The sequence below is a fragment of the Lynx rufus genome, unplaced genomic scaffold (assembly GCF_022079265.1).
Source record: "Lynx rufus isolate CCGP_SWC_20201006 ecotype Redwood Valley unplaced genomic scaffold, mLynRuf1.p SCAF_24, whole genome shotgun sequence".
Lineage (NCBI taxonomy): Eukaryota > Metazoa > Chordata > Mammalia > Carnivora > Felidae > Lynx > Lynx rufus.
In genome coordinates, this window is record NW_025814839.1 from 18380370 (window position 1) to 18398805 (window position 18436).

Genomic DNA, 18436 nt, shown 5'->3' on the forward strand with positions numbered 1-18436 from the left:
ATACCTAGGAATAGGGATCCTGGGTTACATGGTAAGTGTATGTTTATAAGAAACTACCAAAATGTTTTCCAGAGAGATTGTATCATTTTACATTTGCAACAACAATGTATGAGTCCTAGTTACCCCATATCCTTGTCAACACATGTTATTGTCAGTATATTTTATTTTAGCCATTCTAATAGATGTGTAGTGGGTTTCTTCCACATTACCCTAGTGGTTAATGGTGTTGAATGTCTTTTCATGTGCTTATTTGCCATTTCTTTTTTTTTTTTTTTTAATTTTTTTTTTTCAACGTTTGTTTTTGGGACAGAGAGAGACAGAGCATGAACGGGGGAGGAACAGAGAGAGGGAGACACAGAATCGGAAACAGGCTCCAGGCTCTGAGCCATCAGCCCAGAGCCCGACGCGGGGCTCGAACTCACGGACCGCGAGATCGTGACCTGGCTGAAGTCGGACGCTTAACCGACTGCACCACCCAGGCGCCCCTTATTTGCCATTTCTATATCGTCTTTGGTGAAGTATCTGTTCAAGTCTTTTGACCATTTTTAAAAATTGGGTTTTTTTTTTTACTATGAGTTTTTAGAGTTTGTGTATGCATTCTGCATATAAGTCCTTTGCTGTATATATGATTTGCAAATATTTTCTTCCAGGCTATGGCTTATCTTTTCATGCTTTTAAAAATGTCTTTCACAGAGCAAAACATTTTTAATTTCAGTGAAGTCCAAAGTAAAATTTACCCATTTTTTTCTTTTATGGATCATGCTTTTGCTGTCACACCTAAGAACTTTCTGCCTAAACCCAGGTAAACCCTGGTCATGAACATTTTCTCCCCTCGTTTCCTCAAGTTTTATCATTTTACATTTTAATTAGGCCTAAGATCCGTCTTGAGTTGAGCATGTAGTCTTTTGTGTTTAACTTCTCTTAATTAGCATAGCGTTTTAGCAATTCATCCATATTGTTGTGTGTATCAGTATATCTTACTGTATCTTCTTTTTGTTGCTGAGTAGTATTCCGCAGTATGGATATGCCACAATTTATCCATCTGTTCATCAGTTAATGGACACTGAGTTTATAATAATGCTGCTGTGAACACTCATGTACAAGGTTTTGTGTGAACTTATGTTTTCAATTCTCTTGGGTTTACGTATAGGAGAGGAATTGCTGGGTTATGAGGTTATGTTTAACTTTTTGAGAAACTGCCAAACTGTTTTCCATAGCAGCTGTACTATTTTACATTTCCACCAGCAATGTATGAGGGTTCCAATTTCTCTACATCCTCACCAGTGCTTGTTTTTGTCCTCAAAAAAATTTTTTTTAACTACAACCATTCAAGGTTATTTCTTGTGTGATGTATTATTTCATTATGCTTTTGATTTGCATTTCCCTAAAGACTAATGATATGAGCACATTTTCATGTGCTTCTTGGCCATTTGTATGTCTTCTATAGAGAAATGTCTATTTAAATCATTTGCCTATTTTTTAATTGAGTTGTCCTTTTATTGTCAACTTAGAGATCTTTACATATTTTGGACATTAAATCCTTATTCAGATAAATGATTCACAAATATTTTCTCCCATTCTGTAAGTTGTTTTTTCATTTTCTTAATAGTGTCAGTAGTGTTCCTGACACACAAAAGTTGTAAATTTTGATGAAGTCCAATTTACTTTTTCTTTGGTTGCCTGTGCTTTTGTTATCATAACTAAAAAACCATTGCCGGGGCGCCTGGGTGGCGCAGTCGGTTAAGCGTCCGACTTCAGCCAGGTCACGATCTCGCGGTCCGTGAGTTCGAGCCCCGCGTCGGGCTCTGGGCTGATGGCTCAGAGCCTGGAGCCTGTTTCCGATTCTGTGTCTCCCTCTCTCTCTGCCCCTCCCCCGTTCATGCTCTGTCTCTCTCTGTCCCAAAAATAAATAAATGTTGAAAAAAAAAAAAACTTTAAAAAAAAAAAAAAAAAAAAAAAAAAACCATTGCCTAATACTAAAGTCATGAATATTTATACTTATGTTTCCTTCTAAGAGTTCCTTCTATTATTTTTTATTTATTTTTTAATTAGAGAGAGAGAGCGTGAGCAGGGGAGAGGAGCAGAACGAGAAAGAGAGAATCCCAAATAGGCTCTACGTCCAGTGCAGCCTGACGCAGGGCTCGATCCCATGACCCTGAGATCATGACATGACCTAAGCCAAAATCAAGTTGGACGCTCAACTGACTAAGTCACCCAGACACCCCAAGAGCTCCTTCTAAAGCTAGATCTACTTACATTTAGGTCTTTGGCTCATTTTTAGTTAATTTTTATATAGAGAGTGAGGTTCATTCTTTTCCATGTGGCTATCCAGTTGTCCCAACACTATGTGTTGACAAGATTATTCTTTCCCATTGAATGATCTTGGCACCCTTTAAAAACTCAACTGACCATAAATAAATGTGTGGGCTTATTTCTGGACTTTAACTTCAATTCCATTGGTCTATATATCCAACCTTATGCTAGTACCATAGCTCTTTTCTCAGTAGTATAATTTAAAGTTAACTTTGGTCTTCGGTATGATCTGAACATAGAGGTTCATTTTTCTTCATGAAGAGCTCCTGTTTTTCTCCAGAACTATTTTTTTTTTTTTTGAGAGCAAGACAGCAGATGCATGCAAGTGGGGGAGGGGCAGAGAGAGAGAGAGAGAGAGAGAGAGAGAGAGAGAGAATCTTAAGCAGTCTCCATGCCCAGGGCAGAGCCCGACATGAGGCTCAGTCTCACAATGGTGAGGTCATGATCTGAGCCGAAATCAAGAGTCAGATGCTTAACCGACTGAGCCACCCAGGCACCCCTCCAGAACTATTTGTTGAAAGACTATCCTTTATCTCTGTTGAAAATCAACTGTTCATGTAAGTGCAAGTCTATTTCTGGACTCTATTTGGTTTCACTGATACCTATAGCAGGAGTTGAAAACCTTTTTCTTTCATAAAAAGTCAGATAGTAAACATTTCTGGCTTTGAGGGCCATACAGTTTTTTCTCAACTACTTAACTTCGCTATTGTAGCATGAAAACAGGCATAGACAATGGGCGTGGCTATGTTTCATTAAACTTTATTTACAAAAGTAGGTAGGTAGTAGAATTTGGTCTACATACCACTGTCTGCTAACTCCTGATCTATATAACTATTCTCATGCCAATACTACTCTCTTCATTACTATAGCTTTTTAGAAAGTCTTAAGATCAGGCAGGATTAGGCCTTAAAAGTTGACCTTTTTAAAAAGTATTTTAGTTATTCTATGTACTCTGCCTTTCCATGTAATTTTAAGATCAGCTTAACAAATTAAAAAAAACTATAATTTTGGGGCGCCTGGGTGGCGCAGTCGGTTAAGCGTCCGACTTCAGCCAGGTCACGATCTCGCGGTCCGTGAGTTTGAGCCCCGCGTCGGGCTCTGGGCTGATGGCTCAGAACCTGGAGCATGTTTCCGATTCTGTGTCTCCCTCTCTCTCTGCCCCTCCCCCGTTCATGCTCTGTCTCTCTCTGTCCCAAAAAATAAATAAACGTTGAAAAAAAAAATTAAAAAAAAAAAACAAAACTATAATTTTAATTTTTTTTAATGTTTATTTATTTTTGAGAGAGAGAGACAGACAGACAGAGTGCAAGCAGGAGGGGCAGAGAGAGAGGGAGACACAGAATCCAAAGCAGGCTCCAGGCTCTGAGCTGTCAGCACAGAGCCTGATGTGGGGCTTGAACTCACAAACTGTGAGATCATGACCTGAGCCAAAGTTGGACGCTTAACCAACTGAGCCACCCAGGCGCTCCTAAAAAACAAAAAAACAAACAAAAAAAACCCACTATGATTTTGATTGGGATTGCATTGAATCTATAGATCTGGGAAAAATTGACATTTTAACAATATTGAGTCTTCTAATCCATGAACAATGTCTGTATTTATATTTATTTATGTCTTCTTTAATTTACTCTTGCAATATTATGTAGTATTTGGTATATAGGTCTTTAATATCATTTGTTAATTCTGAAGTTATTTATGCTATTGTAAATGGAATTTAAAATTTTTATTTTCCAATTGTTCACTGCTGGTACATAGAAATGCAACTGAATTTTGTATATGGCCTTGTAATGTGCAATCTGGATAACTTTACTTATTATTTGTAATAGCTCTTATGTATAATTGTCTACATACATGATCATGTTGTCCATAAATTAAAAAAAAATTATTTCCTCCTTTCCAACCTACATGCCTTTTCTTTTTCTTGCTTTATTTCATTGGCAAGGATCTCCAGTACTGTGTTAAAAAGAAGATGTATGGGGGGTGGGCACCTGGGTGGCTCAGTTAAGCGTCTGACTTCAGGTCAGGTCATGATCTCATGGTTCATGAGTTCAAGCCCTGCATTGGGTTCTCTGCTGTCAGCACAGAGACCACTTTGGATCCTCTGTCCCCGCACTCCTTTTCTGCCCCTCCCCTGTGCTCTTGTGCTCTCTCAAAAATAAATAAGCATTAAAAAAGAAAAAAGAAAAACAAAAAAAAAATAGGTGAGTATGGGCATCGCTATTTTTTCCTGATTTTATTAAGTAGAAAGCACTTAATAAACCTTTCACCACTGAATATAATGTTAGCTATAGATTTCTCGATAGCTGCTCTTAATCAGTTGAGGAAGTACCATTCTATTCCTAGTTTGCTGATGACTTTTATCATTAATGGGTGTTGTGTTTTCTCAAGTACTTTGGCTGTATTTTTATTCTGGAATAGTTTCAAACCTACAGAAAAGTTATAATAATAATACAAAGAACTTCCTTATCACTTTTACTTAGAAATCTACATTCAAGTCGGCAACTGCCTGAATCATATCCTTTGTAGAAAAGGATCTAATCCAGGATCTCAGAGGTACTTAGTTGTCAGGTCTCTTTAGTTTAATGCTCCCATTAAGAACAGTTTGTCAGTCCTTTTTTGACCGTTGTGACTTTGACAGTTTTGAAGAATAGAGGCTAGTCACCTTGCAGAATGTCCCTTGTTTCAGATTTGCCTAACGTTTCATCATGATTAGATTCATATTATGAATTTTGGGCAGAAATATAACCAATGCTCTTGATGTTATGCTCTTGATAGGTCAGGTGGGATAGAATGTTTAGTTTCCCTATAACTGGTGATACTAACTTTGATCACTTGAGTAAGGAGTATATGCCAGTTCTCTGCACAGCAGAATTACTTGTTTTCCCTTTAGAGTATTTCGTGGGGCAATCTTTGAGGCTATGTAAATACCCTGTTCCTCATGCAACTTTCACCCAGTAGTAGATAAAGTCATGGGATATCTGCAAACTCTGATATTTGTTCTCTGAATTAATTATTACTATGACGGTTGCCAAATGGAGAATTTTCTAATTCTGTCATATAATCTACATTTCTTAGCTGCCATTCTCCTATAAGAAAATGCCTTTCTTCTCCTCATTTGTTTACTTATGTATATCAGTGTGGATTTGTGGATTCTTATTTTATTCCATGAGGTATATTTATTATTATAATTATTTGTTTTGAAGCTCAATGTATGTTAGATTTGGACCATGGAGACCCTTCCAGTTGGTTTCTGTGACCTTTTGACTAGCCCTATAACTCCTTACTTTTTTTTTTCTTTTATGTTTATTTTTGAGAGAGAGAGAGAGAGAGAGCAGTGGAGGGGCAGAGAGAGAGAGGTGGACTGAGGATCTGAAGTGGGCTCTGCACTGACAGCAGAGGGCCCAAGGTGGGACTTGAACTCATGAACCATGAGATCATGATCTGAGCTGAATTTGGACGCTTAAACCAACTGAGCCACCCAGGGGCCCCTCCTTACTTTCTTGTACAACATGCTTCAGACCCCTCTTGCACTTTCTCAGGATCAGCTCTAGAATTAGCAATTTTCTCCAAGCAACCCTAATTCTTTTTTTAATTTATTTTTTGTTTTGTTGTTGTTGTTGTTTAGAGGGAGGGGGAGAGGGAGAGGGAGAGGGAGAGGGAGAGGGAGAGGGAGAGGGAGAGGGAGAGGGAGAGAGGGAGAGAGAGAGAGAGAGAGAGAGAGAGAGAGAGCAATAAAGAATCTTAAGCAGGTTCCATGCTCAGCACAGAGCCTGACATGGGGCTCGATCTGATGACCCTGGGATCATGACCTGAGCCAAAATCAAGAGTCAGACGCTTAACTGACTGAGGCACCCAGGCACCCCAAGGAGTCCTAGTTTTGATGTAATGGAGAACAATATCTAGAAACCAAGATCTGAGGACTAAGTGTGCTCTGTACTATCACTGTGTCACTGTTTGAGGTCCTCTCAGTGGACAGAGATAAGGAATATATATGTATATACATACACACACAGACCTACTAACATGTTTATATTTATTTCCATAGCTCTCTCTATATATATCAAAACCATAAAATATATACTAATAACTTCAATCCCCATCTGACAGTCTAGGCTTTATTTTGGTTTTCCCTGGCTCCCTTTGCCAATAGTGAGGAACCTGGCTCCCATTATCTTCAATATGTTAACTTGTATGCTCAATCCTTTTGCAAGCAACCAATCACTCCATCATGTTAGGCCAATTGCCTTTCTAAGCCACCTGCCTCACAAAAGCCCTGACCTTGCCAGGCTACTCTCCTTGCTTGGACCTGATGAATGGCTTTTTCACTGAATTATTAATGAATGACAAAAGAAAAGAAAGAAAAAGGAAAGAAGGAAGGAAAGATATAGCAAACAATAGCATTATTGAACCTTAATAGCTAAGGAGTGAATTTTAGATAGAGGAAAGGACAGAAAGAAAAGAAAATATTTTGTCCAGGCAAGGGCCCATAACATAGCAAGGAAATAACCACTACCTTGGCCTATTCCCAGAACCCCCGTGGAGCCAGAGATGTCCCTGCTCATAACATTCAAGGGCACAAGGAAATACATAATTCTGTCAGAGGTCAAATAGGGATGCAAATTTTGAGATTTTCCTCTCTTTTCTCTCCCCATCTTTAGACAAGTATGCTACTTCACGCTCCTGAATGCCAAGCCCCATTCCTCCTCCAGCTCCTCCTTGGCAGAAAAGTAGTCATACGGTTTGATACTTTTTTTAAAAAGTATATATATTTTTAAGTTATCTCAGCAGAATGCATTTATATTTTCATGCTTTTCTATAGATACACAGCCATAGAGCCATTACCTTGAACCTCTGACTCCGACAAAAGCTGATGCAGGTTTGTATGGTAAGTTTGTTAGACGTTTTACTGGCGCCAGTTAGAGGAGGTGGGTTCCCATGATCCTTGTAGCAGCCAAGGTTTCCAGGCACTGGAGAAAAAAGAAAAGCAAAAGAATTTCACAACATCTGGCTGTGAAACACAAAGAAGGAAGAGAGATTTGTGCCAGGTACTTTCATCTCAGCTAACGTTTCTACTCCTAAGGTACAAATAAATAATAAGCAACAGGCTTTAAAAATGGAAGTCTTAGTGTAATCTGGCAAATGCCACGTTTCTGTTTTCTTGTGAAGAGTGTGTGAGGCCCGGGTCCACCTTTAACTAACCCACTGAGTACTGAAGAGAACTAAGAGCAATTTCCTCAAAATAGAGAAGTTACAATGGGCAAATTATGTTTCGGAGTCACCGGAGGGCAGGAAAAGCCCTTGGAAGCCCTTCATCCTGTCTTGTGCCTCCCCTTGTTCTTAGAGAGCTCCATAAGTGGGCTTCCCAAAGTGCCTTCAGTGAGTGTATTCGTTTCCTGTAGCTGCTTGAACAAATCACTACAAATCTATTGGCTTAACACAGCATAAATTCATTATCTTACAGTTCAGGAGGTCATAAGTACTAAATGGATCTTACAGGACTGAAATCAAGGGGTCAGCAGGGACTTGTTCCTTTTGGAGGCACAGTGGGTATCTGTTCCCTGCCTTTTCCATCTCCTGGAAGCTGCCCCTAATCCTTGGCTTGTGGCCACACCATTCCAAACTCTGCCTCCATCATATCTCCTTCCCTCCCTCTGCTTCCAGCATCACATCACCTTCTCTGACTCCGATCTTCTGCCTCTCTGTTATAAGAACCTCTGTGATGACATTGGGCCTACCTGGATAATCTTCCCGTCTAAAAATCCTCAACTTAAGTACATCTGCAAAATCTTTTATGCCATGCAAGGTAACATATTAAAAGATTCCAGAGATTACAGGATAGACATTTTGGGGGGGTCATTATTCAGCTTACAACAGTGAACATACTAGTGTTTCACAATCATGTAATCGGATGGTTTTGTCTAGTAGAAAAAGCTGTATCTGAGAATAAAGAAACCTGAATATATGTATCAACTGTGGTAGACAGCTTTCAAAGATGGCACTCAATGATCCCCATCTCCTGGTGTTCATGCCATTGTGGAATCCCCTCTTCTTGAGTGTGGGCTGCATCACTGCTTTTGACCAACAGAATGTGATAAAGTTGATGGGATTCCATTTCTGTGATTAGGTTATAAGAGCCTGTGACTTCTGTCTTCCTAGTAGACTCTATCAATTGCCTTCTTGGCTTATATACTTTAATAAAACAATATGCTATGTCAGAGAAGCCATGTGTCAGGGAACTGAGGGTGGCCTTTAACCAATAGCCAGCAAGAAACCAAGACTTTCAGTTTTTGCAGTTACTGAATCCTACCAACAACTATGTGTACTTGAAGGAGGTTCTTCTCCAGTGGAGCCTTCATATGAGACCCCAGTCCCAGAAGACACCACGATTGCAGCCTGGTAAGAAACCTAGAAGCAGAGGACCCAGCTAAACCATGTCCAGATTTCCTGACCCATAGAAAGTAAGAAAATAAATGTGTGTCATTTTAAGTAACTAAGTTCTAGGGTAGTTTGTTATACAGCAATAGGTAACTAATACACCTATATAATACATACTAAATATATGTTTGTTGAAGGAAGGAAGGAATTTATTGTGGGCCATGGACAAATCAGCCTCTCTGGGTCTTAGTTTTCCATCTGTGTTATTAACTTATGAATCACTCCACTATCAGATGAAGCCCTTTCCCCTATTTTTGCTGTTTGGCTCCTCACAGTTTATGTAACTGAAGACATAATAAGACATGAATGAGGCCTCGTCCTAGAAGCACTTCTAGGTCAGTTAAGACCTAGATATATTATCTAATTCCAAAGCGAGCCAAACAGACTCCTAGAAAGTGTTTTTCCTTTATATTTAAGACTAGAAAAAAGGGGCATCTAGCTGGCTCAATCAGTGGAGTGTGTGACTCTTAATCTCAGGGTTGTGGGTTTGAGTCCCATGCTGGGTGTAGAGATTACTTAAAAACAAAACCTTTTAAGGGGAACTTTGTGGCTCAGTTGATTGAGTGTCTGACTTCAACTCAGGTCATGATCTCACGGTTTGTGAGTTCAAGCCCCGCATCAGACTCCCTGCTGTCAGCATACAGCCTGCTTCAGATCCTCTGTCCCCACTTCTCTCTCTGCCCCTCCCCTGCTTGTGCTCTCTCTCATAAAAATAAATAAACTTAAACAAGAAATTAAAAATCTTTTTTTTTTTAAAAGACTAGAAAACAGCATGGTCCAGTTTAACAAGGTTTACATCCACATTAGCCTGTTGGCATATAAAAATATATGCGTGATTCTGTATGTATGTACATACACACACTTCTAAATTTCTGCCACCATCAACATCTAACCAGTTCCTGTTAAATTGGCAGGAAGTACCACTGCTAACCAAAAGAGTCACCCTTCCCCTTCTAGCCAAGTGGTTACCCTTCTCCCTTGCGTCACACATGGTTCAAATATAACAAATGTGGCTCACCACACAAATGTTAAAATGCATCTTTTGGAAACAAACCAAATCTCTATAGTGGCGAACGTAAACAGAAAAGCTCTAGGCGGTAGGAGTCCGGTGTTCAGTGAGAGCCTGGCCTGGGAATGGCTGGGTTTTTTAGAGGTTAAACAAATGCAGTGAGTTAAGTGTCTCTAGGCGGGGGCGTAACCTATAAGCCGAGTTTGTTAAAGGGACCTTGTGTATGGAAACCCGAGCCATGTATTTAATGGCTGTTAATGAGAATACTTGATCATCATCATCCTGGTCATTTATTCTGATTTTTGTCTCATTTATTCTATTATGCTCATAAGTAAGCACGTTATTATGTATTAGCTTATAGAGAGCCCAAGGCATATAATCATAAATGTTAAGATTAGACGTAAACAAGGCTATGGGTTGCATTAATGCAGCTGGAACTTATAAGCTTCGCTCACAGTTTGATGAGCAAATCCAGGCAGTTCCTGTTCCAGTGGGGTGGTGTGGTGGATCTCTGGAAGTCAGACCATACCACGCCGTAGCTCCATCCACCTGAATCTCCATGGCCTAAGGTATCAGCTTGTCATGCCCAAGTCAATCACTTGCCAATTACCATCAATTCCATCTCCTTGCATACCGCAGACATCTGTCCATGTCTATCTCCATGCTGCCACTTCCTCAGGTTAAGCCACCATCTCCTCCCACTTAGACCACTGCATTAGCCCCCTCTTCTACCTCCTTGCTTCTAGGCGCACCCTAAAATGGTTAGTACACTGCAACCAGAATAATCTTTACCACACGTGGCAGGCATAAGGAAGGGTAAGGACAAAGGCTTTTGAGGCAAGAACGATGCTGTCCTCTGCAGAAACAAAAAGAAGTGAGGGTGACCCATGACAGAGAGAGGGAAAAACAGTAGGAGCTGGAGAGGTATGCAGGGGCCCTGCCGAAAACCCTCAAAGCCCCTCAGGATCACGTCCAAACTCTCTCACATGGTACACAAGGCCCTGCCTGACCTGTGCTGCTTTCTCCCCTTCCCCTCCCCCCCTTTCCCTCAGCTCGGGTTCTAGATGAAGGCCAAATTAAATGACAGTGTATGTGCAAGGTTCCCCACTGCACGTTGCTTTCTGGCCTCTGGACTTTTGTACATGCCCTTTCCTTTGCTTGGAATACTCTCTCCTGCTTAACATTGCAGCCTGAGCACTGCTTCCCCCAGGGAAGGCCCCCTCTACCCTACAAAGAAGATTATATGCTCCTGCTGTGTAGTCCTGTAGCAGCCTAAGCTGCGCTTGATTCTAAACACTTGTTCATGTGTCTCTCTCCCCAATTAACCATGAACGACTTAAGGGTAGAACTGTATCTTCCACACACCATTGTATTCCCAGGGCTCTGTATTCACGGAGCCGTGCTCTAAAACTGCACGCTGGGGGGCGCCTGGGTGGCTCAGTCAGTTAAGCGTCTGACTTCAGCTCAGGTCATGATCTCACGGTTTGCGAGTTCGAGCCCTGCGTCGGGCCCTGTGCTGACCGCTCAGACCTTGGAGCCTGCTTTGGATTCCGTGTCTCCTTCTCTCTCTGCCCCTCCCCCTCTCGTGCTCTGTCTCTCGAAAATAAATAAATGTAAAAAAAAAAATTTAAACTGCACACTGGATGCACAAGCATGTTCTGCACCAGCCACCCAGAACCATGGAGTGAGTGGGTAAAGGTATTTCTTAGGCAGCAGTGAAAGAAGAGAGTAGGGTGGAAGTGAAAAGTAGAGCCCACCTGCATAACAACATCCACTTAAAGCTAGTGACCACTGGTTCTGACTCCTGCCTGCACACTGCCCTCTTGTTTTTCTTTTTTTTTTAGTTTTTTTAATTTTAAGTAGGCTTCCCGCCCAGCACAGAGCCCAATGCAGAACGTGAACCACAACCCTGAGATCAAGACCTGAGCTGAGATCAAGTGTCAGATGCTTAACTGACTGAGCCACCCAGGCACCCCACACACTGTCCTCTTTGGCTATTAGAAACACTGTTCAAGGGGCACATGGCTTAGTTGGTTAAGTGTCTGACTCTTGATTTCAGCTCAGGTCATGATCTCACAGTCATGAGATCGAGCCCCATGTCGGGCTCTGCACTGGGCACGGCGCCTGCGTAAGATTCTCTCTCTGACTCTCCCCTGCTCACTCTCACTCTCACTCTCTCTCTCTCTCTCAAAACAGAAAAGAAAAAAGAAAACACCATTCAAGATAACGGAGTTTCCATAAAGGTGAACTTGAAAACTTAAAGTTTTATCCTTTATCAGGAAAAGTTTTATCTGAAAAAAGTTTTATCTGGAAAGTTTTATCCTTTGTCTGAAAAGAACCTTTCTAAGATGCATTAGCTATTTCTTTTTAAAAACTTAACTCAGGGGGTCCCTGGGTGGCTCAGTCGGTTGAGCATCCAGCTCTTGATTTCGGCTGAGGTCATGATCTCACAGTCCTGACATTGAGCCCTGTGTTGGGCTCTTTGCTGGGCATGGAGTCTGCTTAAGAATCTCTCTCCCTCTCTCTTTGCCCCTTCCCTGTTTGCTCTTGCTCTCTCTCTGAAAGAAAAAAAAAAACTTGGGGTGCCGGGGTGGCTCAGTCAGTTAAGTGGTCGTGATCTCTCCATTTCTGAGTTCGAGCCCCGTGTCGAGCTCTGTGCTGACAGCTCAGACCCTGGAGTCTGTTTCAGATTCCGTGTCTCCCTCTCTCTCTGCCCTCTCCCACTCATACTCTCTCTTTCTCTCTCAAAAATAAACATTAAAAAATTAAAAAAAAAAACCAACTTAACTCTGTTTAACCTACTTTAAATTTCTCTTGGTGGCTTGAGGTCATCAAATGTGCTTCACCAAATGGCCCCAGCCTGGTGTGCTTTTTTACATTCTTGTGTCTGACTTCAATAGTTAAGTCTGTCCCCTTGGTTACCAGCCTGGGCTGCTGAACCCTCAAAACGTCGGAATTGGAAGGAGTCTCAGAGAGTATCTACTCTGTGCTACTGTCTCTGTGTACCCTCTTCTTAATCTGCTGCTTCTTGGGCTTACAACAATACCATCGAGCTTATTAGATTTGTGTGAAAAATAAGAACAAGTGGTTTCCAAAAGAGGGAGGGACTCTAGGATCCTCACTTTCTGGCATCCATCCCGTAGCTCGGGAGTTGCTTTTTGTGTGCTCACGTCCCGGTCTGAGGCAGTATTCTGAAGGACACTGTCGCTACTGCCATCTGTTCGGGAGCAGTGAGCATTCTGCAGCAATCACAAATGGGAGCTCTGGAGTCGGACAGACCCCAGGGTGAATTCTGGCCCCAGTTTCATCCACAGTGGAATGAGAAGCAATATGGCCTCAAAGGGTTCTTCTGAGAATTAAAATGAGATAATGTAAATAAAGTAAGCACCACAAGGCCTGACAAGATGATGTGTGCGGAATAAACAGTGTTTATTACCATTACAGTTGACCGTTGAACAACAAGGGTTTGAACTGCACGTGTCTACTTTATGTGGATTTTGGACAGGACAGGACTAGAAGTGTTATTTGCTCTTCCTTATGATTTTCTTAATAACATTTTCTTTTCTCTAGCTGCTTCTATTGTAAGAATACAGCATATAAGAAATATAACATGCAAAGTATGTGTTAATTCACTGTTTATATTATCGGTAAGGCTTCTAGTCAACAGCAGGCTATGAGTAGTTAAGTTTTTGAGAGTCAAAAGTTATGTGTGATGTTTGTCAGGGCCCTTAACCCCTGCATTGTTCAAGGGCCAGCTGTATATATAATAGGGCTTTCATCATTCACCACACAAACAGAAACAACTTGCTCAGTAATAGAAAACGAAAATAGCATTCATTGAGTTAAAAGGCAAAATCAAAGGCAGCCACCTCAAAAAAATGGGTTTAATTCCAGATATTAAAACATCGATCTCTTACATCTGGTGAGCACACAGTAGACTTCCACATAAGCATCTCACATGGAAATCAAAGCCCTTTGAGGAAGGCAGCATGCATGAGGTTATTCTATGTGACAAAGAAGAAACCACCGTCCAGCAAGGTTAAGGGCCTTCCATGGGGGCCCAGAAGATGGAACTGGAGATCACAAGTAAGCTCGAGGGTGGCAGATTCTCACTTTGTGGTTTTGTTCCCTTTTCTCATAGGGCCAGTCTGGCGAACTGAATGGAAGTAAGATTAAAGACTGACTTCTCAAACACACTAGTCCCTCAACACTCTGTGTGCCACGAGGCCAGCCTCTGAGACAGTGGCCAGCCTCTGAGGGGTGCCACTGCCCTCTGACTCGCGCTGGAAAGTGTGGCTCCAAGTCTCGCCGGAGAAGACACGTCATGTAGTCTTCAAAAGCATTACTGGCCAACTGAGTGCATTTCCAGACCGTGTCCCGCCCTTAGCTCTTCCCAGAAGCAGGGAGGAAAAGTCAATTTGAAAAAGGATATTTGTTCTCAAATTCCTTTTTACTTTCAAGACCACTTTAAAGTCCTGTGGCTTGGTCATGCATTTTTCGTCTTACCAAAGCGACTTCATCACTTTCAATTTAAAAAAAAAATCATCTTAAAATACAAACAGACCCCTTGTTTATCATAGTCAGTGCTTTAAAACACATGACAGTTAATTAGCAACATTCTCTTCAGATGTTCAGAGGTCTTGACGAAGATAAAAGTTTTAGAGGTGGCTGAGGGGAGATGGTTCTCTATTCAGATTAATCCAGGAACTATTGTTCTTTTACTATCACAAGGAACCATTGGGAAACAGCCAGGCAGGCTGACTAACCACCCATTACATTTGGATATAACTGTGGCCTCATTGTGAAGGTGCTACGTATACCTCCATAGGGGCCTCCATGGCTGACAACCCTTTTCTAAGGGCCACCTATTGCCCATGGCACCTTCTCAGAGGAGCTGCTCCTATCCCTCCTCTGCTGCTGGTTGGGAACAGGCCAAAAGACTCCATCCTCTGACTGACTCCCATAGGTCCCATCAGATTCTTTCTCCCAGAAAGCTGGAATTGGGATTTCAGTTCGTGAATTGTGAGGACTAGACTTGTAGGGTTCTGTAAGTGGGGATTAAGACAACCAGCCATCTTTGGGCCACCTGAGTCGAGGAGTGAGCTGATTCTTCTGGTCCACAAAGAGGAAGAAGAATGGATACCATCCTGAAAGAGAGAGGCAGAGGTGGGAGACCATGGGGCTCCAGAGAGAGATGGCAAGACTGGGTACTTTCCTCCCAGGTTCTTGGGACACAGGAATAGGCGTTCTGTACTATATTCCCAATGTCCTTCCAATAAATCCTTTTTGCTCAAGTTAGCTTGAGTTCTATTCCTGGCAATCAATTCCTGACAAAGATAGAAAGCATGCCCATTATGGCAAAAGCTCAGTGTGAATACATATCTTCAGATGGCAATTTATATAAGAAGTCCTGACTGCAACTGTGTTTTCTATCCCAGTGCTCTAACCAGATCTGGGATATTTGTTTAAGAAACCAGAAGCAGAGGCGCCTGGGTGGCTCAGTTGGTTAAGCGTCCGACTTCGGCTCAGGTCATGATCTCACGGTCCGTGAGTTCGAGCCCCGCGTCAGGCTCTGGGTTGATGGCTCGGAGCCTGGAGCCTGTTTCAGATTCTGTGTCTCCCTGTCTCTCTGTCCCTCCCCTGTTCATGCTCTGTCTCTCTCTGTCTCAAAAATAAATAAACGTTAAAAAAAAAAGAAAGAAACCAGAAGCAAAGTTCTTATTTGGCATTTTGGAAAACTTCCTTGGCTCCTTTTACTTTGTCTTATAAGTGAAATCTGCTTCTTCAGAAATGAAGAAATGAAATGTGGTGACTCTGCTTATTTTAAGTCATTTCACCTTATGTTGAGACCATCTTCCGCCCCTGGCACCTCACATTGGTGTCTCAGTAGTTGATTTCTTCCCTTAATGGGAACAAGAACTAAGTTCACATGAGATGATGCCATTGGTGTCCTATTTGAAGACCAATCATTCCAAATACATCCTTCTGAGAGTTGATGGGTTAGGTGTAGACTCATCCACTCTCTCAACCATGAACCATGACCACAAGTGCACTGCTCCCCATCCTGTCTATCTACAACTGCTGTTCCAGATCTGGCAGCTGCCATCTTGGTCCAAGTCCTATGCCAGTATGGCTCTACTGTGCCTATTTAACTTTATTTCTAAACATTAGCTGTCCTTTGTCAGTCATACTGATTCTGGAAGTGGCACTACTCATGTCTCTGAGTCTCCTATCAGGTCACCCGGACTGTGACCTGATGTAAATGTAAGTAAACACAGACTTTTCTTCCCCTATGAAATTTTACCTTTAGAGGAAGGTAGTAAGAGTTCCTAAGGATCCTGACCCCCACATGGCCCTGATGAATCACAGTGGTAGTTCTCTTTTGGTGGGAGTTCCTTCTCTGAAACTGAATTTCTGGTGATTTAATGTGGTAGACAGTTTTCAAAAGAGGATCTAATGATCTTGCCTCTCCCCATACATGCGGGTTGCTCCCTACTTTAAGAGTTGGCATCAATTTCCTTTGCTTTTGAATCCGGGCTGGCTTTGTGACTTGCTTTGATCAACAGAATGTGGTGGACTTCTGAGTTCATGCCTTAAGAAGACTGGCAGTTTCTACTTTGTCTCTCTTGAAAACCAGCCACCATGTGAGAGGTCTGAGTACGCTGTTGGAAAAAGTGGTCATCCAGGTAGAAGCCTGTAGCCATCTTGGATGTTCTAGCCCCAGCAGAGCCCCCGGGAGAATGCAGCCACCAGACTAAGCCCAGATAAGAGTGGCAAAAGAACCACCCAGCTGAAATTTAGTCAACCCACACGAGCAGGAGAAATGATAAGCTGTTGTTATCTTAGGTCACAAGGGTTTGGCACCCCAAACTGTACTGTTGCACAGTAACAGACAGCTGAAACACCTTACTCGACAAAAGGTCAGTCCAAGTTCAGGAGGAATGATACAGCTGTGTCTCTGGGAAGAAGAGCTCAGTTTGTTGACTTGAACTTTTGTTTCTCAGGGACACCACAAATATCCCAGGCAAGGAACCACAGAGGCATCTTTTACTCTTCCTGCTGTTCCATCCCTTATATATTCTACTTGTCATCAACTTCTGTCTTCTTCTTAAATGTATCTTAGATTTAACCCTTCCTGTCTTATCTCACTATTGCCATCACAGCTCAGACCCTGATGCCCTGGATTTAGAAATCTACACCCATTCTCTCCTCCCCAGACTTCCTTCCTCGGATCCATCCTGTAAATGGACACTGGGCTCATCTTCTTAAACTAGGGCTTTCAGTGTTTCAGTCCCCATCTAACCAACTCTGGCTTTTGAAGTTTCGAAGCCTCACCTGGTCCCTCCCTGTCCACTCCTCTACTTCGGCAGCAGGTTCCCCAGTCCACACGTACAACAATCCTGGGTCCTTCCTCCAAGTCCCTGACAGGCTGTTCCATGACCTGGTGTGCCCTGACTCGTCTAGCCCCATCTGCCTTTCTCTGTAATGATGCCTCCAATCTCCCCACCTTACTGAGAGCCCTCTCATCTACAAAAATTCACTGTGCTCCACCTCCTAATTCAATCTTATTTATGTAACTGGTGGGCTGGCCTCCAATTTCTTCCCATGTTTATAACTCAGATTCTTAATTATATCATAAAATTGACAGTAGGGACTCTTTCTTATGTTTATGTATATTCCTTACAGGCCAGTGCAACTGTAAAGGTTTTCAGTAAAATGACCCTTTTGATCTGAATGATTTTCCCTTTTTAAGTTATTAGTATGACTTACCCAACTGTGCTTTAGAACATTTTGGAAATACAGTATATATCTGTCATTGAGGAAAATGTCCATTTAGTTCAGAAAGTTTCCTCATGGAAAATTAAATAATATCTACTGCCAAAAACAAAGAACAATCGAGTATCCACCAGATCTGAAACCATAAAACTGTACTGTGAGAACAAATGCAGGGCCTCTTGTGTTCCCTGACTGCAATGCCACATCAGGCCCCAGGGGAGTGGCCGCCCCAGCAGCTGAGGCACGCTACCGAGCCCCATGGCTAGTCAGATAAAAAAGGAATGGACAGAAATAACACACAGGTTAGGAATAACCTATTTAGGAATTGCATGACGGGGAATATGCTAACAGCAGTCCATTCCCTGCAGAAAGCCCAGGCCACCATAATACCTGCTAGGACTTCCATGCCCACCAGGTGCTGGGCCCTAGACTTGGGGTTTTGTGCACTTTACCTACTGAATCTTCAAAAGAACCCAAGAAGGGACAAAGGAGGAGACCGAGGCTCAGAGGAGAGTCATTTTGCCAAAAGCCATTGAATGATTAAGATTCAAATCTAAGCCAGTGTGACTCTGACGTCCACATTCTTTCCATTAACTTGTGTTGTCTTTCTTACTGGAAGAGACATGATATCACATCATCAAGAATATTTAATGAGCATGTTCTATGGTCTCCACTGTGCTAGGTGTTGCAGAAGATTGTTTAAATATACGGCTTGAGGGGGAAAGATCCCATCAGCACCCGAGCAACTGCTACACAAAATGCAGCTTCATCTTAAGTCAGACCTTTCCATCTTTCGTCTCTCCTTCACAGAAGTTCCAGAGCTACCCCTGCTCCTATCTTTGAACAGCTTAGCCTAGCTGGGAAAACAAAACTTCTCCCATAAAGCAAAAATGAATAGTATGA

The 18436-nt window shown here is 42.1% G+C and overlaps 1 protein-coding gene across 2 annotated transcripts in view; it reads right to left on the bottom strand.

Annotated features, from left to right (window-relative positions):
- KREMEN1 (kringle containing transmembrane protein 1) overlaps positions 1-18436 on the bottom strand; it is a 73944-nt gene that overhangs the window by 21122 nt on the left and 34386 nt on the right. For both annotated transcript variants that reach the window (XM_047087936.1, XM_047087935.1), the window contains exon 4: positions 7156-7280. In XM_047087936.1, coding sequence (XP_046943892.1) covers positions 7156-7280 — 125 coding nt within the window. The remainder of the gene's footprint in view (positions 1-7155; positions 7281-18436) is intronic.